General features: G+C 48.2%; 1 protein-coding gene across 2 annotated transcripts in view; it reads left to right on the top strand.

Moving 5' to 3' along the window:
* TMEM104 (transmembrane protein 104) overlaps nt 1-15,214 on the top strand; it is a 43,805-nt gene extending 28,591 nt beyond the window's left edge. For both annotated transcript variants that reach the window (XM_053994708.1, XM_053994707.1), the window contains exon 10: nt 11,659-15,214. In XM_053994708.1, coding sequence (XP_053850683.1) covers nt 11,659-12,419 — 761 coding nt within the window. In that variant the 3' untranslated portion in view covers nt 12,420-15,214. The remainder of the gene's footprint in view (nt 1-11,658) is intronic.
* Nucleotides 15,215-18,179: the final 2,965 nt, after the last annotated feature.

The following is an 18,179-nucleotide window of genomic DNA, read 5'->3' as shown; positions in this document are numbered from 1 at the left end:
CAATCTCTTTGGGGACAATTGTGCAGGCCTAATAAATCTTTGAGGAGAAAGGTTATAGTCTAGGATTAAATTTCTGATTAAAACAAAACAAATTGCTCTCCATCAGACATGGCTGGTAAATGAGGTTTTAGTCTGGTTTGTATGAGGGGCAGAAGAGGTTTGGTGGAGTCTCCTGTCTGGGTGCTGGCTGTGATACCCACCAGTTGGAAGTTTCTTATTCTCACACATATGCTCAACAGACTTTAGACAATCTTTGTTTCGACCTGAGAAAAAAAAGGCATTTCTTTCAGACTTTCCATCCTTAGTTTTATCATCTGCTTGCATTTAGTTTCCTCAGTCTTCCTTTATAGTAAGATGTGCTGCATTGGAAACCCCCAAAACCAATGTGTGCTGTCCTTGGGAAGTCCTGCTCCCATGAGTACTTTCCAAAATATTGCCAAGAACTTCTGGGAAGACAGATCATTCCCTTAAGGGAAGTAAGACATCACTCCTGGGTTTTTTTTTTCTCAATGCCTTTGTCATTCAAAGATGCAGCTGCCTCATGTCTGGCTTGTGTGTGTACATTCTGTTAAAGGCTGAGAGGTGTGTGTGGGTTGTGGAGGTTTATGTTCCGATTTGTCTATTTTTGTGTCACCTAGACAGAGTGACTGATACTGAGGGCTAATAAAGAGCATTTCTGCAGGTTAATGATCAGCATTTCTGCAGGTTAACAGTCTCCTGGTGTGTAAATCCAGACCATTCAGAAACAGAAGTAGCTCTGTTTATACCTATCACTGGAATAAGAAGAAAAGCTGCTTCTCTAACTATTTCCCATTACACACATATTGTTGGATATTGTACCTTCTCTGTGAATTCTTCCTGTTTGGAGGTGGCTGGCAGTCACTGCAGAGGAATAGAGATCCTCTGTTCTAGAGGATTCCTAAGATGGGGTTAAGCAGTTGATACCCAGTAAAATTAAGTTGGGTTTTAAGCTCTCAAGTCTAAGATGTTGAACAGTTTGAGTTAATGAATTCTGACTTTGGATGGTGTGAAAATCCTGAGTGCCTGTTTTTCTCCTTTGTTGTCTGAGCACATTAAAGGTTTGAAAGCCCCCCATTCTTCAGAGAAAGAGGTTATCTCATTAAGGGGTACTAAAGGAAATGAGGAAGTTTTGCATGGGGATTTTTTATTGTTTTTTTTTTCTTTATAAGAGTGATCTCTGTTCAGCTGACTGGCCTGATTCCAATCACCCTGCCTCCTCTTTCGTGGTAAAGACATCAGTCAGACCTCATCCTGTCTCTGTGACAGTCTGATGCCTGCCTCATCTGCCATTGGTTTCCCTTTAGCCAGCTCCTTCCAGTATGGGAATTGCGGAACTGTTCCTCTCTTTCATGGCTTGATGGAGATGGATAAAGGCAGTGTTTGGAGAAGTGTAGGGGAAATTCATGCTTTAGCCTGATTGATTCTTGCATCAGCACGCTGGGGAACAGCTGCCCCAGATAATGATAGTTAATGACCCTGACAGCACCTCAGTGGCTACTTAGAAGAACGGATTCCGTATGTGTACAATGAGGGATAGATTTATTGGGAAAGACAATTTGTCAAAAAGCCATGTGATGCAGGGAGCAGAGAAAAAGCTCTTGCTGCAAATCCTGGGGTAAGGATCAATCCCATACTGCTGAGATTTGTCAAACTGGCTTCTCCCATGTCCTCACATCACTGCTGTCCCTCCTCCAAAAGCAGGGCTGTGAGTTAAACACAGGTTGGAGTTTAGAGAGCTTAGGTCCTAAAGAATGGTCTTGGGTAGTGTTTTGTGGTCTTCTGGACTTTTCCTGCCTGCATGCCAATGGCCAGATGTGAACTCTTTGTCCTGATATAAACTGTGCCTTCACCTTCACCAACCTCCTTGGGTTGATTTTAGCCATGTGGTGCTGGGGCTGGTTCTGCAAAGCACTCTGAGCAGCAGAGCAACACTGCCGCTTCCCACCTGTTTATTGTGTCGGGGAAAGAAAACCTTCCCATGTGGGCAGTGGCTTATTCAGCTTACCTGTGCTCATTGGCTTGGTGTGGATGGGAATCTGACCCATGCTTTGCATCATGATTTGAAAAAAAATCAAGCCTCCCTGAGCTGGGAGGTCAGTACAGACTTTGCAATGTGCCTCCCACAGGGCCCACCACACACCCTTCTCCCCAGCCCAGTGGAAAATCCCTGGATTTCTGAGCAGAAGAGGCTGATGTAAAGCAGCACTGCCCCAGGTGTACTGGTGATTTAGATGATAGCAGCTGAGAGGATGGTTCTTGGCAGCAGAGAGAGCTAGCTGTGTGTGAAGGTCATTTCTGCTGGTGTTTGTAACAGTGTCAGCCTTGCCTTTGAAAGTTGCTTCCCCTCTTTCTCCTGATCTAAGTGATAATCAAATGTCACCAGCCTCTTCCAGAGCCTTGTGCTCATCACAAACAGCACATTGACTATCAAAGCCTACAGCAGTCTTATTCCACACCTCATAGATTAAAAAAAAAAAAAAAAAAAAAAAAAAAATTCTCTTTCTGAAAAATAGGCTTAAACACTGGGATCTGAGCTGGAAATTAAAAATGGACCAGTTCAAAGAACGTTGAGATGTTCCAGGGATCAGCCCTTTATCTGGCATTCTCCCAGGATAAGGGATTAAGCCAGGGCAAGCACCTCTGAAGCTTCTAAAAGGAGAAGTCTCCTTCTCTAAAAGGAGAAAGTTGAAGGAGGAACTTGCAAGCCGAAGTGTTGTGCTGCTAGAGAGCCCAGACAGATGGGCTCTCCCTGTCTGGGCCTGTTGATCATGGACAGCTCATCTCAAAGGAAGGCTGGCATGGCAAGGCACTTCCCTGCCAGGACTGATTGGAGCACAGAGGGTGGATCTGTGTCTCCAGGTGGAGTGGGGCTGGTGGCAGAGAGGGCTTCCAGAGGAATCGAGCTGTTGCCAGTCTTCTGAAGAGTAGCAGCTTACACACTTGGCTGCAGAACTGATTGTCACTTGGCATTGGTGAGTGCCAATGGTTAAATTCAGTGCAGCAGTTGGTGCTTGAACTGCTGGCCTTACCCTTGCTTAGAGATCTCTGTTTTCCAGGAGCTGGCAGATGAGGAAGTCTTTGCCTACCCAAGTTCTCATCCCTTTCCCAATGCAGAAGCTCCTCAGACTGCTTTGTCAGCCTTTTGCAGCTACCTAAGCTGCCTTGGGAGATGGAGCAGAGGCACCTTAAGGGGTGCAACAAGGAGCCTGCCTGCTGTGCCCTTTCCCTGGAGAAAGGGCCAGTCATGAAATATCATTTGGTTTTAATCCTGACAGTGGTGCCTACAGTGAAGCCTTGTTTTGATTTGTGGTTAGAATCTTCTTGGCTCACCCAGCTCTGGGGCCATGTGAGTACAAATTGTTCCTATGGGGTGAGGAGGGTCCTTCCCCAAAATATAATTCCTGCCTTTCTTTCAGCTCTCTTCCACCTCAGCCTCGGGAAAGTGTAGAGCTGTTATTAGGCCAATTCCTTTACCAGTTTTAGAGCCTGTTTCCAGGTCCCTTACAGAGTTATTGGAGCAGGGCTTCCTGCAGAAGGCTAAACCAACTAAGCCATCAATAAATTTAGAGCTGTTGGTATTTCCAATTCTGCTGTTTGGACTTCAGACACTTTTTTTCCTGGAGGGTTTAAATCCATGGTGGCAATGGATTGCTCTCTAAAGAGATTTGTTTATCTAGCTGTTTTTTTTTTCCCTCTCATTCCTTCAATCCTGATCAAGTGGGTACTTTTAGGTGTGAGCTGCTGAAGGGTACAACCCAACAAGAGAGACTGAGCCAGGCAAGTCCCATTCACCTCTCACAGCAGAGGGGATGCAGCTCACTGGGGCACAGCCCTACCTCTTTATTATTGGATAATATTGGATAATAATTGTCTAGCAGCATCATGGGATAGGATATGGATTAGGAAAGATAACAAAAGGACAGAGCTTGGTGGAGCTGAGCAGCAAACATTGGGCTATTGTGTATTAAGCAGCTAACCCAATTAATTGTAGCCTGTTGCAGCCCGAGATGTCCAGCTCTATAGGTGAGGACTGCTGGCTCTAAAGACATTGGTAGTGTGATTATTGCTGCTGTTATTAAATTGTCTCTGCCAAATGTTCCCAGACAGCTCCCACGTGGGGCCTGTGCTCTGTGTGCTGCTCATGATGCTGTATTGTAGTTATTAGAAAGTATTGTATTTTAATGAAGAGATAGTTCATAGAGTAATAAACTTCTGGGTTTGGTTGAACAGGCTCAGTTCTCTATCCCTGTTGGATCACACCACATCTAGTCAAGTAAATGCAGCCCTTGAGACAGAGCCTTCACAACCCTGCCCAAACAATGATCTCACAATTACATGTTCAGGAATAAAATCTTTACTCCAGCTCTTTCCCCTGGCCAATAAGATCAAGGGAAAGCAAACAAGAATTTCTGGGAAGTCTGTGTTAAACCCTTCTTTTCTCCATCCCATCCCCTTCCAGGATACATGGTAGAAGGCTTCTGGGGCAGAAACTATGAAAGGGCTGTCCAGAGCATGCTAGTGGGGCTGACTTTGTGTATCTGGGGGTTTCACTGCTAGTTCTGCTCCTTCTGCCAGAGCTCTGCTGTATACAGCATTGCTCTGCAGAGAACTGGTCTCAGACCATCTCACCTTGCAAGCAGTCTCAGGTAACTGTCACTGCCATCCTTAGCAGCAGAACTATCTGTGCTGTAGTTGACGCGCTGCAGAAACCTGGAGTCAGGGTGCTACATCCCTTCAAGTACTGAGACTGAGAATTACAGAGGAGGCTGATTTAGGAGGGGGGACAGTTATCTGAAGTCCTGCATTTCCAGTCTCCTGCTGAGAAATCAGTCTGCCAGTGCCCACAGTCCTCAAGGTGGGTGGCCTCTTTTCACACCAGAAATTGAGCTTTCTACAAGTAGCTTAAGGGGGGATCATTGTGATCTCTGCCCCTCTCCTTTCACACTGCAGGGCGTACAGGAGGGTGAGGGAATTCGACTGTAAATCAGGACACTGTTGCATGTTCATTCTGACACGCTGCTTCAACAAAGTTACTTCATGTTCTTATATCCCTTTTGGAGCAGATGAAGCTGCTGCTGGAGCCCAGGGTAAATAATTCACTAACAAGTAGTGAATATATGTATGAAGAGTTAGTTAAAATGCTGTGCTTCTGTCATGCCTGCTTTTGGAATTGTTGGCTGAGGAGCTCATTTCAGTGCTGTTTGTGGGAGGCAACGGGGTGAAGCAGTGCCTGTGTGAGAGAAAGAGCCTTGTGAGCTTCAGACACAGATGGAGAGTGATTTGCCGTTCTGGACGGGACCACTGAGATCCTGCCTGAGGAGTTGATGCTCCTGAAAAGAGCACTTTATTAAGACAGCAACAGACACTGATGGGCCTGAGAGCTGAAGCAGGGGGAGCTGGACATGTGAGGGCATGTTCAACCCTGCAAAAGGGTCTGGATGACTGTGCCCACGCAATTTTTCAGAGTAGGGCTGTGGAATGAAAAGCTGCTTTCTGTTCAGAGTGGATGTTGGTGGAACAAGATAATAAAAAACTTTGCTGTGTAGGGCCCAAGGCAGGATGGGCAAGATGTGGCTAAGTCTGCAGAGCACCTGGATGTTATAAGACATGGGTGCTCTGCAGCCAGTGCTTTCCATAACATGCACAGCCATAGTTCAGGCTCATAGTGACACCAAAGTGTGTATTATTCCCTTCTCTCAGAAGATTAAATTATGACATGGACAGAGAAGTGACTGTGAGAGCTAATAGGCCAAGCCAGCAGCAGAGCTGAGAGCAGAGTCCTGGTTGCAGAGGTTTTATGGTTCTTCTGCCAAAGGTGACCGGCAGAGAGAGGACCATAAACTATGCGGATAATTTTCCCCCAGAAGCAAACAAGCTGTGCTGGCTGCTCTTTCCTTCCCTTATGTTGAGAAAAAGCATCTGTGGTAAACGTCTGAGTGCAAGGCCATTTTTCTCCTGTGAACTGTTGCTGGAGTGTAGATGTCTGTGGGACCAACTGATGTGGGCTGAGATGGGGCAGCTGTGCTGGTTTCATGGCAGGCGTTGTTACCACAGTTGGGGAAGCTACTTGTAAATCTTGGTTATGGTATTGCAAGCCTGATGAAGAAAACCAGGGAAATGATGCCCTTAGAGCAGAGAAGTTCCACTGAACTGCTTTTAGTTGCCGAAAAGTCCTGGTAGTACTTTTTAAATGGAATTTCCCTTTGTGAAGTAAAGGGGCTCCACTTGGTCCAAGGCAGCAGTGTCTGAGTTTGCTGCAGCAGAAGCAAGCCAGGCCTGGAGGAGTGGAGGTGCCTGAGAGGCTTTTTCTTGCCTTCTTGGTAGGCTGTATCACACTTCTGTGTATAAGCAACAGTCCCTCGCCATGTGGACCCTCCCTCAGGCTTTGGGGCAGGGAGGGTAACACTGTCCAGACAAGTCCCTGCTTTCCGTTAGAGGAAGGAGCCACAGTGATGTTCCACAACTTTTTGCTCGTACCTTTTTTCTGGGAAGTAATTTTCCTCCTCTTTTCCTTCTGACATTTCTCTCCGGAGAATTGCTGTCTTCTATGAACATATCCATCTTGCTTCCCCACAGTCTCTGTACTCATAAATCCTTCATCTTCCTAGAGTTGGTGTTTTAGGCTCTGTCATTGTCAAATCCGATCCTTAACTACTCCAGCTCCCACATCTAATGGAGCAAACCTGGTTTTCATGTTACCTCTTTACTGTCAGTTCATATAGAAACCCCCTCTGAAGGTTGGAGAAGTTAATCAGTTGCTGCTCTGTAGTTTGTGGAAAACTGGAGGTCATGAACAAGTGGCAGGATATAGCTTTTGCAAGAGAAACTGGCTAAATGAGCTTTAAATTTAAAAATCAATGTCTTAATTTCAGATACTTTGTTCTGCCAGCATGTTGGAGTCCAGCTGTGCTTTAATACTTCAAATGCCACAGGATCCAGAATGCCTGGTGGTTCCAGAGTTGTAGTAGGCTCTTCAGCTTGCCCACTTCACTGCTGAAAGCCAGATGGCTCTGAGAAGGGGCACCGACATTCTAGAAAGACATCAGCAGGGAAGTAGACAGCACAAGTGTCAGGTGGGAATGCAGCAGGTAGGACTATCTTGACGTGTTCCTCGCCCATTTAGCATGTACAGAGCAGATGCTCCTGGTTTTGTGCCCTTTTATGAAAAAACTGCCTAACGTTCAACTAAATGAGATATGTTCCTCCGTTTAAGAGTGGCCTGCTGTGTTTTGACTTGATACAGGATTGAGGTGGGGAGAAATCTTCCCCTTTCCAAAGAGACTGGGTTTAGGAAGCTCCTGAAAACGTCTTCTTCCTGGCATCCATCATTCTGCCTAATGTATGAAAAGGGAAGCAAGTGGCATGTATTAGGATAGGGTGATCCATTATCATTATTTCCTGGCATATTGATTCTCTGCCTGGACAGGAAAGCTCTGTCACAGTGTCAGCGGTGGTGACGGATGGCCCTGCCACAAACGTGTCATGGCACCAACTCAGACAAATGGCTGGGGGTAGGGGAGCAGCCAGGCATGGGGTGGTTGCACACCACTGCCTCTCTGGTCCCTGGAAGGGGTGGCAGGCAGGTGTGGTGATGTTCTCTTCCGGCTTTCCTTGTAGAAGGAGGAATGGGAGTAGCAACAGGGCTGAAGAAGATGTGAACATCTCACAAGTACCATGTCTTGCAGGGATGCAAGAGGGGTTAAGCCAGAAGCTCTTTCTGAACATCAGTTCTTGCAGGAACATACCATGACAGGGGAAAAAATTGTGTTTGAGGCTTGGACTTCTTTTCTGCAATAGCCTTTGTGCAGAGAGATGAAACTCATGTACAAACACCATTTTTCATTTACAGAGATGTTTTCTCTGACTCTTTAAGATGATCCTTAAACTCAGAATGGCTAAATTATCTTCTTTGCTTCTCTGCAGCTCTGTTATGTTTCTATCAAAATGCACAAATATGTATTTCTTAATATCTCCAGACTCACATATTTCCCAAACTGTACTACTTTGGACGTCTGCTCATCCATATTCATCCTTACTTCACCTGCAAGAACCAGAGCAGAACTGCCCTGTATCTGAATCAACATCTCCTGAGTCAAGCAGGAGAGGAGCAGTAGCTGACTGCAAGGTCTGCTTTATCTGAGAACATTTGTTCCTCAAATAGTGAGGGGAGCAAAGAGTCTGCAGGAGAGGCAGTTGGATGGCTGGGATGAGATTCATCACAATTTTCCTTTATGGTGTAGCCCCTCTTTATTTTTTTCCCCAGCTTCACTTAGATCCTTCACTAAAAATGATGCTTGAACATCTAGAGGAGGCGAGACAAGAAGTGGCTTCTGTGCCTTGCTGTCTGCCAAGCCTGTGGTGTGGGGGCTTGGAGTGGGTTTAACACTGTGGAAAAATCAGGACAAGCAAAATTCTTCATTGCTTTTTAAGCATTTATATAAAACAAGGCCTAAGGCAAATTTTTCATGTAACCATCTAACAATCCAAGGTGCCATCACTGTCAACCTTACTTTGTGGTTATGGGTGCTGTTGATCATGGTCTGAAGGTAGGTGTTTCATACCTGGAACACTTTGCTTGTATCCTCTGTTCTGTGTGGAGAGGGATGCATCAAGGGTTTTTTTGTGAATCCGTGTCTTCACCAGGATTCTTGTGGTGAAGGAATGCTGTTGGACAGCTGATGTGACAACAGTAGGTGACATTAAGTAGTGTCATGTTACTCTGCCTTCAGCCTGCTGTTCCAGGTAGGGGATGCGAGTGGGAGTTTTGTGTGTGCCTGAGGATCTTGTGCTGCCTCTTTTCTGCTCAAAGCTGCCTGTCCATCAGCCCGTCATCTTCTTTTCATTTTGACTTATCATCCAAACCATATCTAGGTTTCAGAGTTTCATTTTTTGGCTCGCCTCCTCTCAGGGACAGAGATAAATTTGACATGCAAGTGTTTTAGCTCTCCAGTTCCAGGAGCGAGAAACTCTTCTGCCTCAGGGACTGAGAGAAAATAACCATGGGGCAGGGCTTTTGTTATCCTTTCTGAGGCGGGAATTGTGCAGGGGAAGTTTCCAGTTTACTCAGCACCTTTCCTCTCAAGGGTCTGGCATCTGTGGAGCACCAGTGCTCAGGAAGGGGAAGCAGAGCTTGCCTTGTTGGAAGCAAAACTAGTTTGGATCTTAGTATTGGATCCTCGTTCCTTGTAATTATAATAAATTTCTGAAATGCATATTTAATGAAAAACAAATATATTAAATTCTAGTTGCTTAAGCCAAAGACCATCCATCATTTAGGGAATCCACAAGAATTCTGCTCCTTCAGTGTTCCCTGCCAGAAAAGCACATGTCAGGGCAGAGGAAAGTCTGTGGGAGATGCTTCAAGGATGGGGTGCCTGCCTGAAAGTTCCCCTGACCTGGTCCTGTTGGCACTGGTGCAGAAAGTGGGACTTTGAGCCAATGGTGAGAGTGGGTTTGGGGGATGGAAATAGATTACTCATTACTGTGTTGAGCAGAGCATGAGGAGATCCACTGTCTAGTGTGCAGGGGAAGAGGTGTGAGACTTCTGAGTCATGTCTTAGCCCAGATACAGGACCAGCTCAGGATGGGGCTGCAGAGCCTGAGCACCTCTCCCAGGCAAGAAGGAAAGGAACAGTCTCAGCACATTTCCAGAGCTGCCCACCCTGCTTTGTCTTATTACTCAGGGCATCTTTTCCTCTTCCTTGTAGCCTGTGCAACCCCAGGGAGTGCAGCCATGTCACATCACCTGGAACACAGCTCTTTCTGGGTCTCTTGCTGAACAGATATGGCTGGCAAGCATCTCCCCTCCAGGGAGCAGTGGGGGAGGCACAAAATTTTACCCCTGTTTGCAGTGCGCCTCACTTGCTGGGCTTGAGTGAAGGCAAGAGGAATTGCACACCCCCAGAGCAATGAGCTGTTGCCTTCCATAGCTCTCTGTGACTGCCCTTGGGGGAGGAAATAGAGCCTAACACTCCCAAAACGACCTGGCCTTGCAGTATCATGAAGGAATGGATCTGCTGCTGTCAGTGTGGTGTTTGGGGAGGGCTGGTAGACGTGCCCTGTCACTGGGAAACAGTTGAAAGTGAGAGGTTTCCTGAGGCAGCACAGGGTGAAATGCAGCATGTGGCTTGGGAAGGGTTCAGCATGGAGCTGGTGTTTGCTGCAGGAGAACATGAATTTCTGAGAGAAGGTTTTGGAGAGTGCTGGAGATGTATGGGAGGCAATGTTCAGTGAGAATAATCTGATCTTTCTGGGCACAAGAGAAGCAGCATTCACTAACTTGGGCTGTAACTGTTTTCCCTAGTCCCATCCCTGGCAGGATTTCCCATCTCCAGCAACCTGTTATGGGGAGCAGGACTGGGCACAGAGCAAGCTCATGATCTTGTCACTGGTGAGCCTGCCCAGCTAGCACTGGTGCCAACCTCCTATGGACTTGAATTATGCACTGCTCTGTTTAATTCCTCTGGATTTATGACATTCAAAGTTGTCTGTAGTAGTTGTTTCAGCATTTTGTTGATTTTTTCATTACCTGATAATTCACGGCTCTGTTCCTGTGCCTCAGACTGGTGCAAGGACAGCTCTGTGCAAGCCACAGTGGTTCACCCATTGCAGCACCAGACTGTAAATCTCACTGCTTGCTGCCCTGCCAGGCAGGTCCCTTTCTCCCCATTACTTGTTAATTCCAGCAGCTGATGATCATCTTTCTAGATTGATGTAATTTTTGTGACACCAGAATTAGTTTTCTGCTGCTTTTATATGCCACAGTAGGAATGAGAGTCTCACAATAACTGCTCTGGCTCAAATTTCCACCCTCAGAGTAATAAGGGCATTAGCCCAATCTCCTCAATTCATTTTGTCCCTGGCATGTTGTTATTTGTAATAAGCTTTGTAAAATGTTGTTAGGCTTTTTCCTGACATAAGTGAAGGGTAGACAAGCAGACTTTGTGTCTAGAAATGATGAATTTTAATAGCAGTCTTTCAGTGCTGCTTTAGACCCTTTCCAGACTGGCTTCTCCACCCTGGGATTAGCTATAGCCAGCCTGTTCTTCCTACCCAGGAAATGGCTGGCTAGTTCTTGCTCTATCATGCTTGACAGATCCCAGGGACAGGAAAGCTTGCTAGTAGCTGCTGCTTCTGTGCACGTAGGGGAGGTCTTGAAAACATTAATCCAGTTGTAAATGTGTAGACTGTTAGTGGAGTTGACTGGAGCCAAGTCAGAGCTCAAACATCTTTAAGCCTTTTTGAAATGACAGTATTTAACCAGTGTGTGTGTGGCAGAAGCATCCATGGACCAAAACCCTCGAGGGCTTAGGCTTCATCAGCCCTTCTGCTTCTGAAGGGCTCAGCACAGCCCTGTGCTCTTGGGGGTGGGAGGGTGAGTCCCTGTGGGAAGGAGACTGGAGGGAGATGCCTGAGCCCATTCCCTTATCTGCTGACTGGCATTGACAGCAAATCAAGATTAAGTCCTGTGCACCTTGCCTTTAATGTAGCACCCTCAGATAAGGTGGTGCATCAAAGAGATAAGGAGATGCTCTTGCACAGCAGGAGAAAGCTGGTGCCAAGACTGACAGTGCAATGGGAGGAGGTCATGAGGAGCATGGGCCTGGGCTTGACCTGAGACCTTCTCTCTCTCTCCAGCTTTTATCCTCATGATTATTCTGGCCCTCATCCGCATCAGCAGAGGCCAAGCTGAAGGTCACCCGTCCATGGCCCAGCTGTCGGGCATCCGCAATCTATTTGGGGTGTGCGTCTATTCCTTCATGTGCCAGCACTCCCTGCCATCCCTCATCACCCCCATCTCCAAGAAGAAGCACGTCAACAAGCTCGTGCTGCTCGATTACATTCTGATCCTGGCGTTCTACAGCCTCCTGTCCTTCACTGCCATTTACTGCTTCCGCAACGACACCCTCATGGACATGTACACGCTCAACTTCACCAACTGCGAGATCATCAGCGTGGCCTTCATTCGGTACTTCCTGGGCCTCTTCCCAGTCTTCACCATCAGCACGAACTTCCCCATCATTGCAGTGACCCTGCGCAACAACTGGAAGACGCTTTTCCACAGAGAAGGGGGCACCTACCCGTGGGTGGTGGATAGGATTGTCTTTCCTGCCATCACCCTGATTCCCCCAGTGCTGGTGGCTTTCTGCACCCACGATCTGGAGTCCTTGGTGGGGATCACGGGAGCCTATGCCGGGAATGGGATCCAGTATCTCATCCCAGCTTTCCTCGCGTACTGCAGTCGGAAAGACACTCAGCTGGTCTTCGGCAGTGGAACGGTGAACAAGCACCTCTCCCCTTTCCGGCACAGCTTCTGGATTGTGTTTGTGCTCATTTGGGGTTTCTCTTGCTTCGTGTTTGTGACTGCAAACATCGTCCTGAGTGAGTCAAAGCTCTGATGAGGGTTAGCAGCACACTTGCTCTGGAGCTCCAGAGACTCCAGCATTTCACCTTCCCCTCTGGAACTGTGCAGTGAGGGGGAGAGGCAGTATGAAGGGAAGTTTCCAGTCTCTTGGCTTGGTGACACAGACTTTCTTCACTCTACTTTGGGTGTGGGTGGAGTGGACTCAGCCTTGTTACAGTTCTGGTTCTCAGACAAAGCCCTGGGGCTGAGCCCTTGGCAGCCTGCACCCTTAACCAGTGTCCAGCCACTCCTGCCTTTGGCTCTGTCAGAGCAGCACATTCTCTGTCTGTCCCTCTGTGGTTCTCTATGTGCTGCAGGTCTCGGCACACAGGAGAGAAACAGCCGTGGCTGCATCACTAAATGTCCCTTCTCCCAAAGGCAGGAATGTGCTGTGCAGAATCCAGCAGGAGTTTGGGATAACTGAGTCTCTTCTTTCTGCTGAGACTCTTTCAGACCAACCTCCTGTGCCAGCTGAAGGAAAACATAAGGATGGAAATAGACCTAATTCAGAAGGAAATAATTTTGTGCTGTTACATTTTCTTTTTCTAGAAGCATTATCATGTTTGTGCACATTGCCTGGGATCGGGGATCTTTTGCTTAGAGCTGGATTTCTCCAGCCTGGGAGTTTACATTCACACTTCCATCCTGTTCTCCTGTGCTGTGACAGCTCAGTTGGGCAGAGCAATGCCCCTCTGCATGCAGGGATACAGCTCTTCCCACTGGAAAGGAAATCAGCCTTGCTTCCCTCAGCACCAGCACACAACTCGGAGCTTTCCACTGGCAGAGCCCTTCTCCCTTTCTCAGCTTTGCCCGGGGCTGGTACAAGCAGCCAGGCCCTGAACTCCAGCGGTCCGATCGGGATTGGTGTGGGCTGGAGAGGTGCTAATTACCCAGTCCTGACATGCGAGAGGCTTTGGCTGTGCCCACTGATGCGTTCCCGGCTCCCGCATTGGGTAATTAGCCTTGAAACAAGGTGGGTGTTAACTCAGGGGAATGAGCTGGTGCCAGGAGGAAGCAGCTGTGCCCTGGCTCAGCCCTGCCTGCAGCTCCTGAAACAAGGGAGCAAAACCTGAAACCCTGCTGGAACTGGGCTTGAATTGTCTTTCTGCACAGGGTTAGGGTGGGCTTGGGGCTGCTCCTGCTCTGCTTCTTTCAGAATTGGGCTGCTCCTGCCTTAGGCAGCTCTAGGAGAGTCTCTGTTTTTAGGATGACTGTGGTCACTGTAACACCACACTTTGTCACCGGGTCCTGTGTTCGGAAGCCCTGGGGCACAGATCATATGGGGTTTCCTGACAGAAGGAAGAACTTTAAAAGTTTTCATCTGAACTATTTTAAACCCCCTGTTATCAAAGCGGGTTCAAAGCCAGGTGCACGTCAGATCCTCCTGCCCTCTGCACTTGCTGCAGTATTAAATGTCATCACTCACTAAAGCAAGCTTTGAACTGCAGCTCTTTTTAATCAAGCTCTGTTTTCAAGTAGGACTTTCTGGTTTCCATATGACCTGAAGTGCTCCTCCTGGGGGAATATGCAAGTACCTAGAGCTGTATAAAACCACTTCATAGCTTTTAAAGCAAAACCCTGCACCTCTCAAACCTGAGCACCGCCACTGTGTCATTGCCAAGCTGCCTGGAGAGAATCTGCAGAGACTGTTCATCTTCTCTCGAGCTTTATCCTAAACGGGCATTTGCAGCCCCTGCTAGTGAGTTTAAATATCCCCAAGTGCTCCTGGAATTATGTGGTATCTTCAGTACCAAATTAAGAAGGTATTTTAGAGGTATCTGGTGCTGGTGTCTTGTTTAGGAAGCAGTAGTTTCAAGGGCAGATTCATGGGGCAGCTGAGCTGGGAACCACCTGCGTGGCAGCTGGGAGCTGGGCAGAACTGGAGGGAGAATTGAATGCTGATGAAATGAGCCTTTGGAAGCTGGAGAGGCTGAGGGGGCTGTTCCTCGGCATGAGTGTGCAGGTGGCGGTTCATGGAGGGGCTGAGGGCTGTCTGCCCTGAGCTGCCCATGTGTTGCAACGCCCTTGGCTCAGCTCCTGCCCTCCACATGACCATTTCAGTCTCTTGCCTTCACATTTCATTGCAGCCAGGAAACAGGGCTGTTCTCTGCTATTTCATCTCCTTTTCACCCTCCCTTCCCTTCTCAGGAGGGAGGGAGCCTGGCATCCTCTTTCCTGTCATCTCTTACATTTAAAGATGTGCCTTCTCTTCCCTGGCCTGTGTGTCCCCCTCTCCCCCTCAACAATGTGTGACAGTGACTTCTGAGGGGCCGCACCTCCAAGAACTGCTAGGATCCAGGTATTGGATGAAATGGGATGCTGAGTGCTTGTGTTCCAGCTCCAGCCTTTGCCATGGTACCTTACTGAGAAGGACTGTGCTCCCCAAGGAGCATGAGTGCTTCTCAAATAAATAACCATGAATTTCCAGACACCTGCTGTCCTTGCACAGCAGCAAAACAAATATATCCGAGGAATTGGGGTGATTAACAGAAAGAAGCTCTAAGCAGAGAACATTTTTCATATAAAACATGACATAGCAATGCCTTAAAAATTACTGGAGAAAGCAGGAAGGGAATGGTTCAGTGCAGCCAGCACTGGCTGAGGGGACACTGAGTGACCCCATGGTGCAGGGCATGAGCTCTCTCCTCTCACTCATCACGAATAAGTCTATTTTTATTCGGCCATTATCAGCACTAACAATTCATTATTGCAGATTCACACATGATGCTTTGTCCTGACTGTAATTAGTTTTTTTAAAATGGGATTAAAACCAATAAAATGCACATTATACATCTGGTTTAGTCTGACTTCTTTTTCCATCCCTTTCTTCCTCATGCTTAGGCACGGAGCAGCTATTCCTGGAGGGGATGGCCGTGATGGATGGGGCTTCAGGCCAAGGAGAAATGGCAAGTGGAGAGGGTAATGGAGACCCTCACCTCTTCTCTATTAGCCTACTGCAACTCTGGATGCTAGTTGCAAACTCAATTAAAACATCTGTAGTTCCCCCTTCTCAATTATGGCTCCTTACACTTAAAGCCAAACAAATTGAATTGCTCCGCTGCCTCAGGCTGCAAAGGCAGTTTCTGCCAGCAAATTTATTATCACCATAAAGCGCAGCTTGATTTATGTTAAAATATTAAAGCAGATCTTTATGATGGAAATAAACACTTTCTACTGTGATTCTCTCGAAGGACCTCACAAGCAGCAGCGGATTTTGGGGCTTGGGCTGTAAATCTCAGGCCAAACTGGCATCAGGGAGGAATTCAGTCTATTGCAGCACTTGGAAGAGCAATGGCCAGGGAAAGAAAAACTTTGAACCTGAGAAGAAGCTTTAGGCAAAGCTTCACTACCATTAAGGAGCCATGTGTCCCTGTGGGGATTCAGCTGTTTGAAGGGTTGGGGAAAGTGCTCACCAGCCTTTCCCCTGGATGGATTTGGGCAGCCCAGGAACTGTCAGTGGGTCAGGGAAGGGCACCTGCTGCAGGGTCTCAGCTGGGGAAGGTTTTGTGCCGTGGCTTTGCCTTGGCAGGAGGCAGGAACCAGGAGGTGGTTGCACCTGCTTCTCCCTCAGGCATCCTTGGGCACAGGCATGACAGCTTTCCCAGCGCCTTCTTGGCCCCATATGTGTCCTGGTTTGTGATTTAACCAGTTTCCTCTGCCCTAACCTGAGTCACCATCTCCCCTCAGCAGTACCAGTATGTCCTTGCCATTGGAACCCCTTGCCAGTGGCTGACCTGTACTGACCTGCTTTGTTCCCCCTCCCCTCATCAGGATAGGTCTTACGATGCTGAGCAATAGGGTGGTAAAAATAGGACCTGCTATGGAGATGTCAGAGCTGGCAGCAGTGGGGGGTGGGTTTGGGAGGACAGTGCCTGTCCCCCTCAGTGGAGCTGAGCCCCAGAGGTGGGTACCCCATAGTGATCCAGCCTTATTTCTCTCTGCATAGCAGCCCACAGCCTCCCAGGGTACCCTGGGTACCAGAGCAGGCTGAATTAAAAAGTGATTGATTAGACAATTTCACCAAAAAGAAATAATATTTCTCAACGTCTGTTAAACACTAAATTACCCAGCCCCTCTTTGGAAAGCCTAGCCAGAGGGTGCTTCCAGACTGCTGCTTCCCTGAAGGCTTGTCCCTGGTGTACCATGAGCAGGGAAATTCTGCAGGAGCAGCTTAGTCCTTCCTTGGTCCTTGAAGGTCACAGATCTCACCTGCACTGGACTGGTCATGCCCCAAACACTTCCTTTCCCACCAGTGCCCAGCACCTGGCACCAGAAATGGGAGAAAAACTCTGCTTTTCTATCCCAACCGACATGTAAAGATGATTATGCAAATGCCACCATGGTGGCCAGGGACCTGGGCATTCACATGGGGCACCCAGAATAGCCCTGGCCTTTCACCAGGTGCTGACACCCAACCCTGGGGCCACCTCCCCTGGGAGCAATCCCTGCACCCCATTTGCCTTGTCCCTTGCTGTCCTCAGTCTCCTGCAGCAAAGCCCTTCCATAAAACATGAAGCAGCTCCATTTGGCCTCTGCTGAGTCACCAGGGACATCACTAATTAATTTAAAACGTGGGTTGGGGATTTTTGGTACTTATTTTTTTCCTTTTTCTGCTCCCCTTTGTTGTGACAGCCCCAACCCCAGCTCATGTTTGACTGCAGCTGTGCTGGCTTCCTTGAGCCAGAGAGACACAATTTGAGGGAAGGTTCCCAAAGCCACACTGAAGCTTCCCGGGGATCAGCCTGTCACTCCAGGGGGCATCTGGGGCACTCAGCTGGGAAGAGCTGCCCCGAGTGAATGGGTGCCATCACCTGTGGCAGCCTGGATGAATACCCTCCTCTTCAACCAGATTTATTTATTTATGGCTTTTATTTATACATCAGCACCTCCCACCCTCGCCAGGAGGCTTGGAGGGGCTGCCAAAGCCATTAAGAGACAATTGCAATGATAAATAAGTAAAGGGAATTAAAGCTCTGGCACCAGTGTGTGATGGCAGCCAGGCTGGAGGATGGGGGGGACTGGCTGGATTTAACCCCAGACAGATGGGTGGATGCATTGACAGACAGATGGATGCACAGACAGATACTGCCAATTCTTTTGAGCCTGGACCACACGTGGCCGGGCCCTTCTGGACCTCCTCGGGGTTTTGCAGCCATCCCTGGGGCAGGGCTGGGTGTCCCGGAGCAGTCCCTGCCATCGTCCCCTCGCTGTTACAGGCCCCAACTGCTCGTTGGTTGCCAGCAACCCCTAACAATTGTGTTTTAATGGAATGGAATGGAATGGAATGGGAAAGGAAAGGAAAGGAAAGGAAAGGAAAGGAAAGGAAAGGAAAGGAAAGGAAAGGAAAGGAAAGGAAAGGAAAGGAAAGGAAAGGAAAGGAAAGGAAAGGAAAGGAAAGGAAAGGAAAGGAAAGGAAAGGAAAAAGGAGAAAGGAAAAAGAAAAGAGCTCTAGAGCAGCTTCCCGGGGAGATAATGGAGGAAGGCAATGCCAAAGCTGGGAAGAGGGGCTGAGGGTTGGCATCTCCCTGGGACAGCCTGCCAGCCAGTCATGGGCAGCTCTGTGTAGTCCTGGTGGTGCTGCTCTGGGATGGGGTTGGAACCGCCCGACAAAGCCCTGGTTGCAGCCCGGGTCCCCGGAGCCCCAATTTCCATTTCACAAAGACCCTCTCCCCTGCCTGAGGCTCCTGTGAGTCACGGCCGCTTCTGCTCGCGCCCCAGCCCGGCGGGGAAAGGGCTGTGTCAGACGTACATGAAA

Source organism: Vidua macroura, chromosome 19, assembly GCF_024509145.1.
Source record: "Vidua macroura isolate BioBank_ID:100142 chromosome 19, ASM2450914v1, whole genome shotgun sequence".
Taxonomy (NCBI): domain Eukaryota; kingdom Metazoa; phylum Chordata; class Aves; order Passeriformes; family Viduidae; genus Vidua; species Vidua macroura.
Note: the sequence above shows the minus strand (reverse complement) of the source record. Positions and strands in the feature narration are given on the sequence as shown.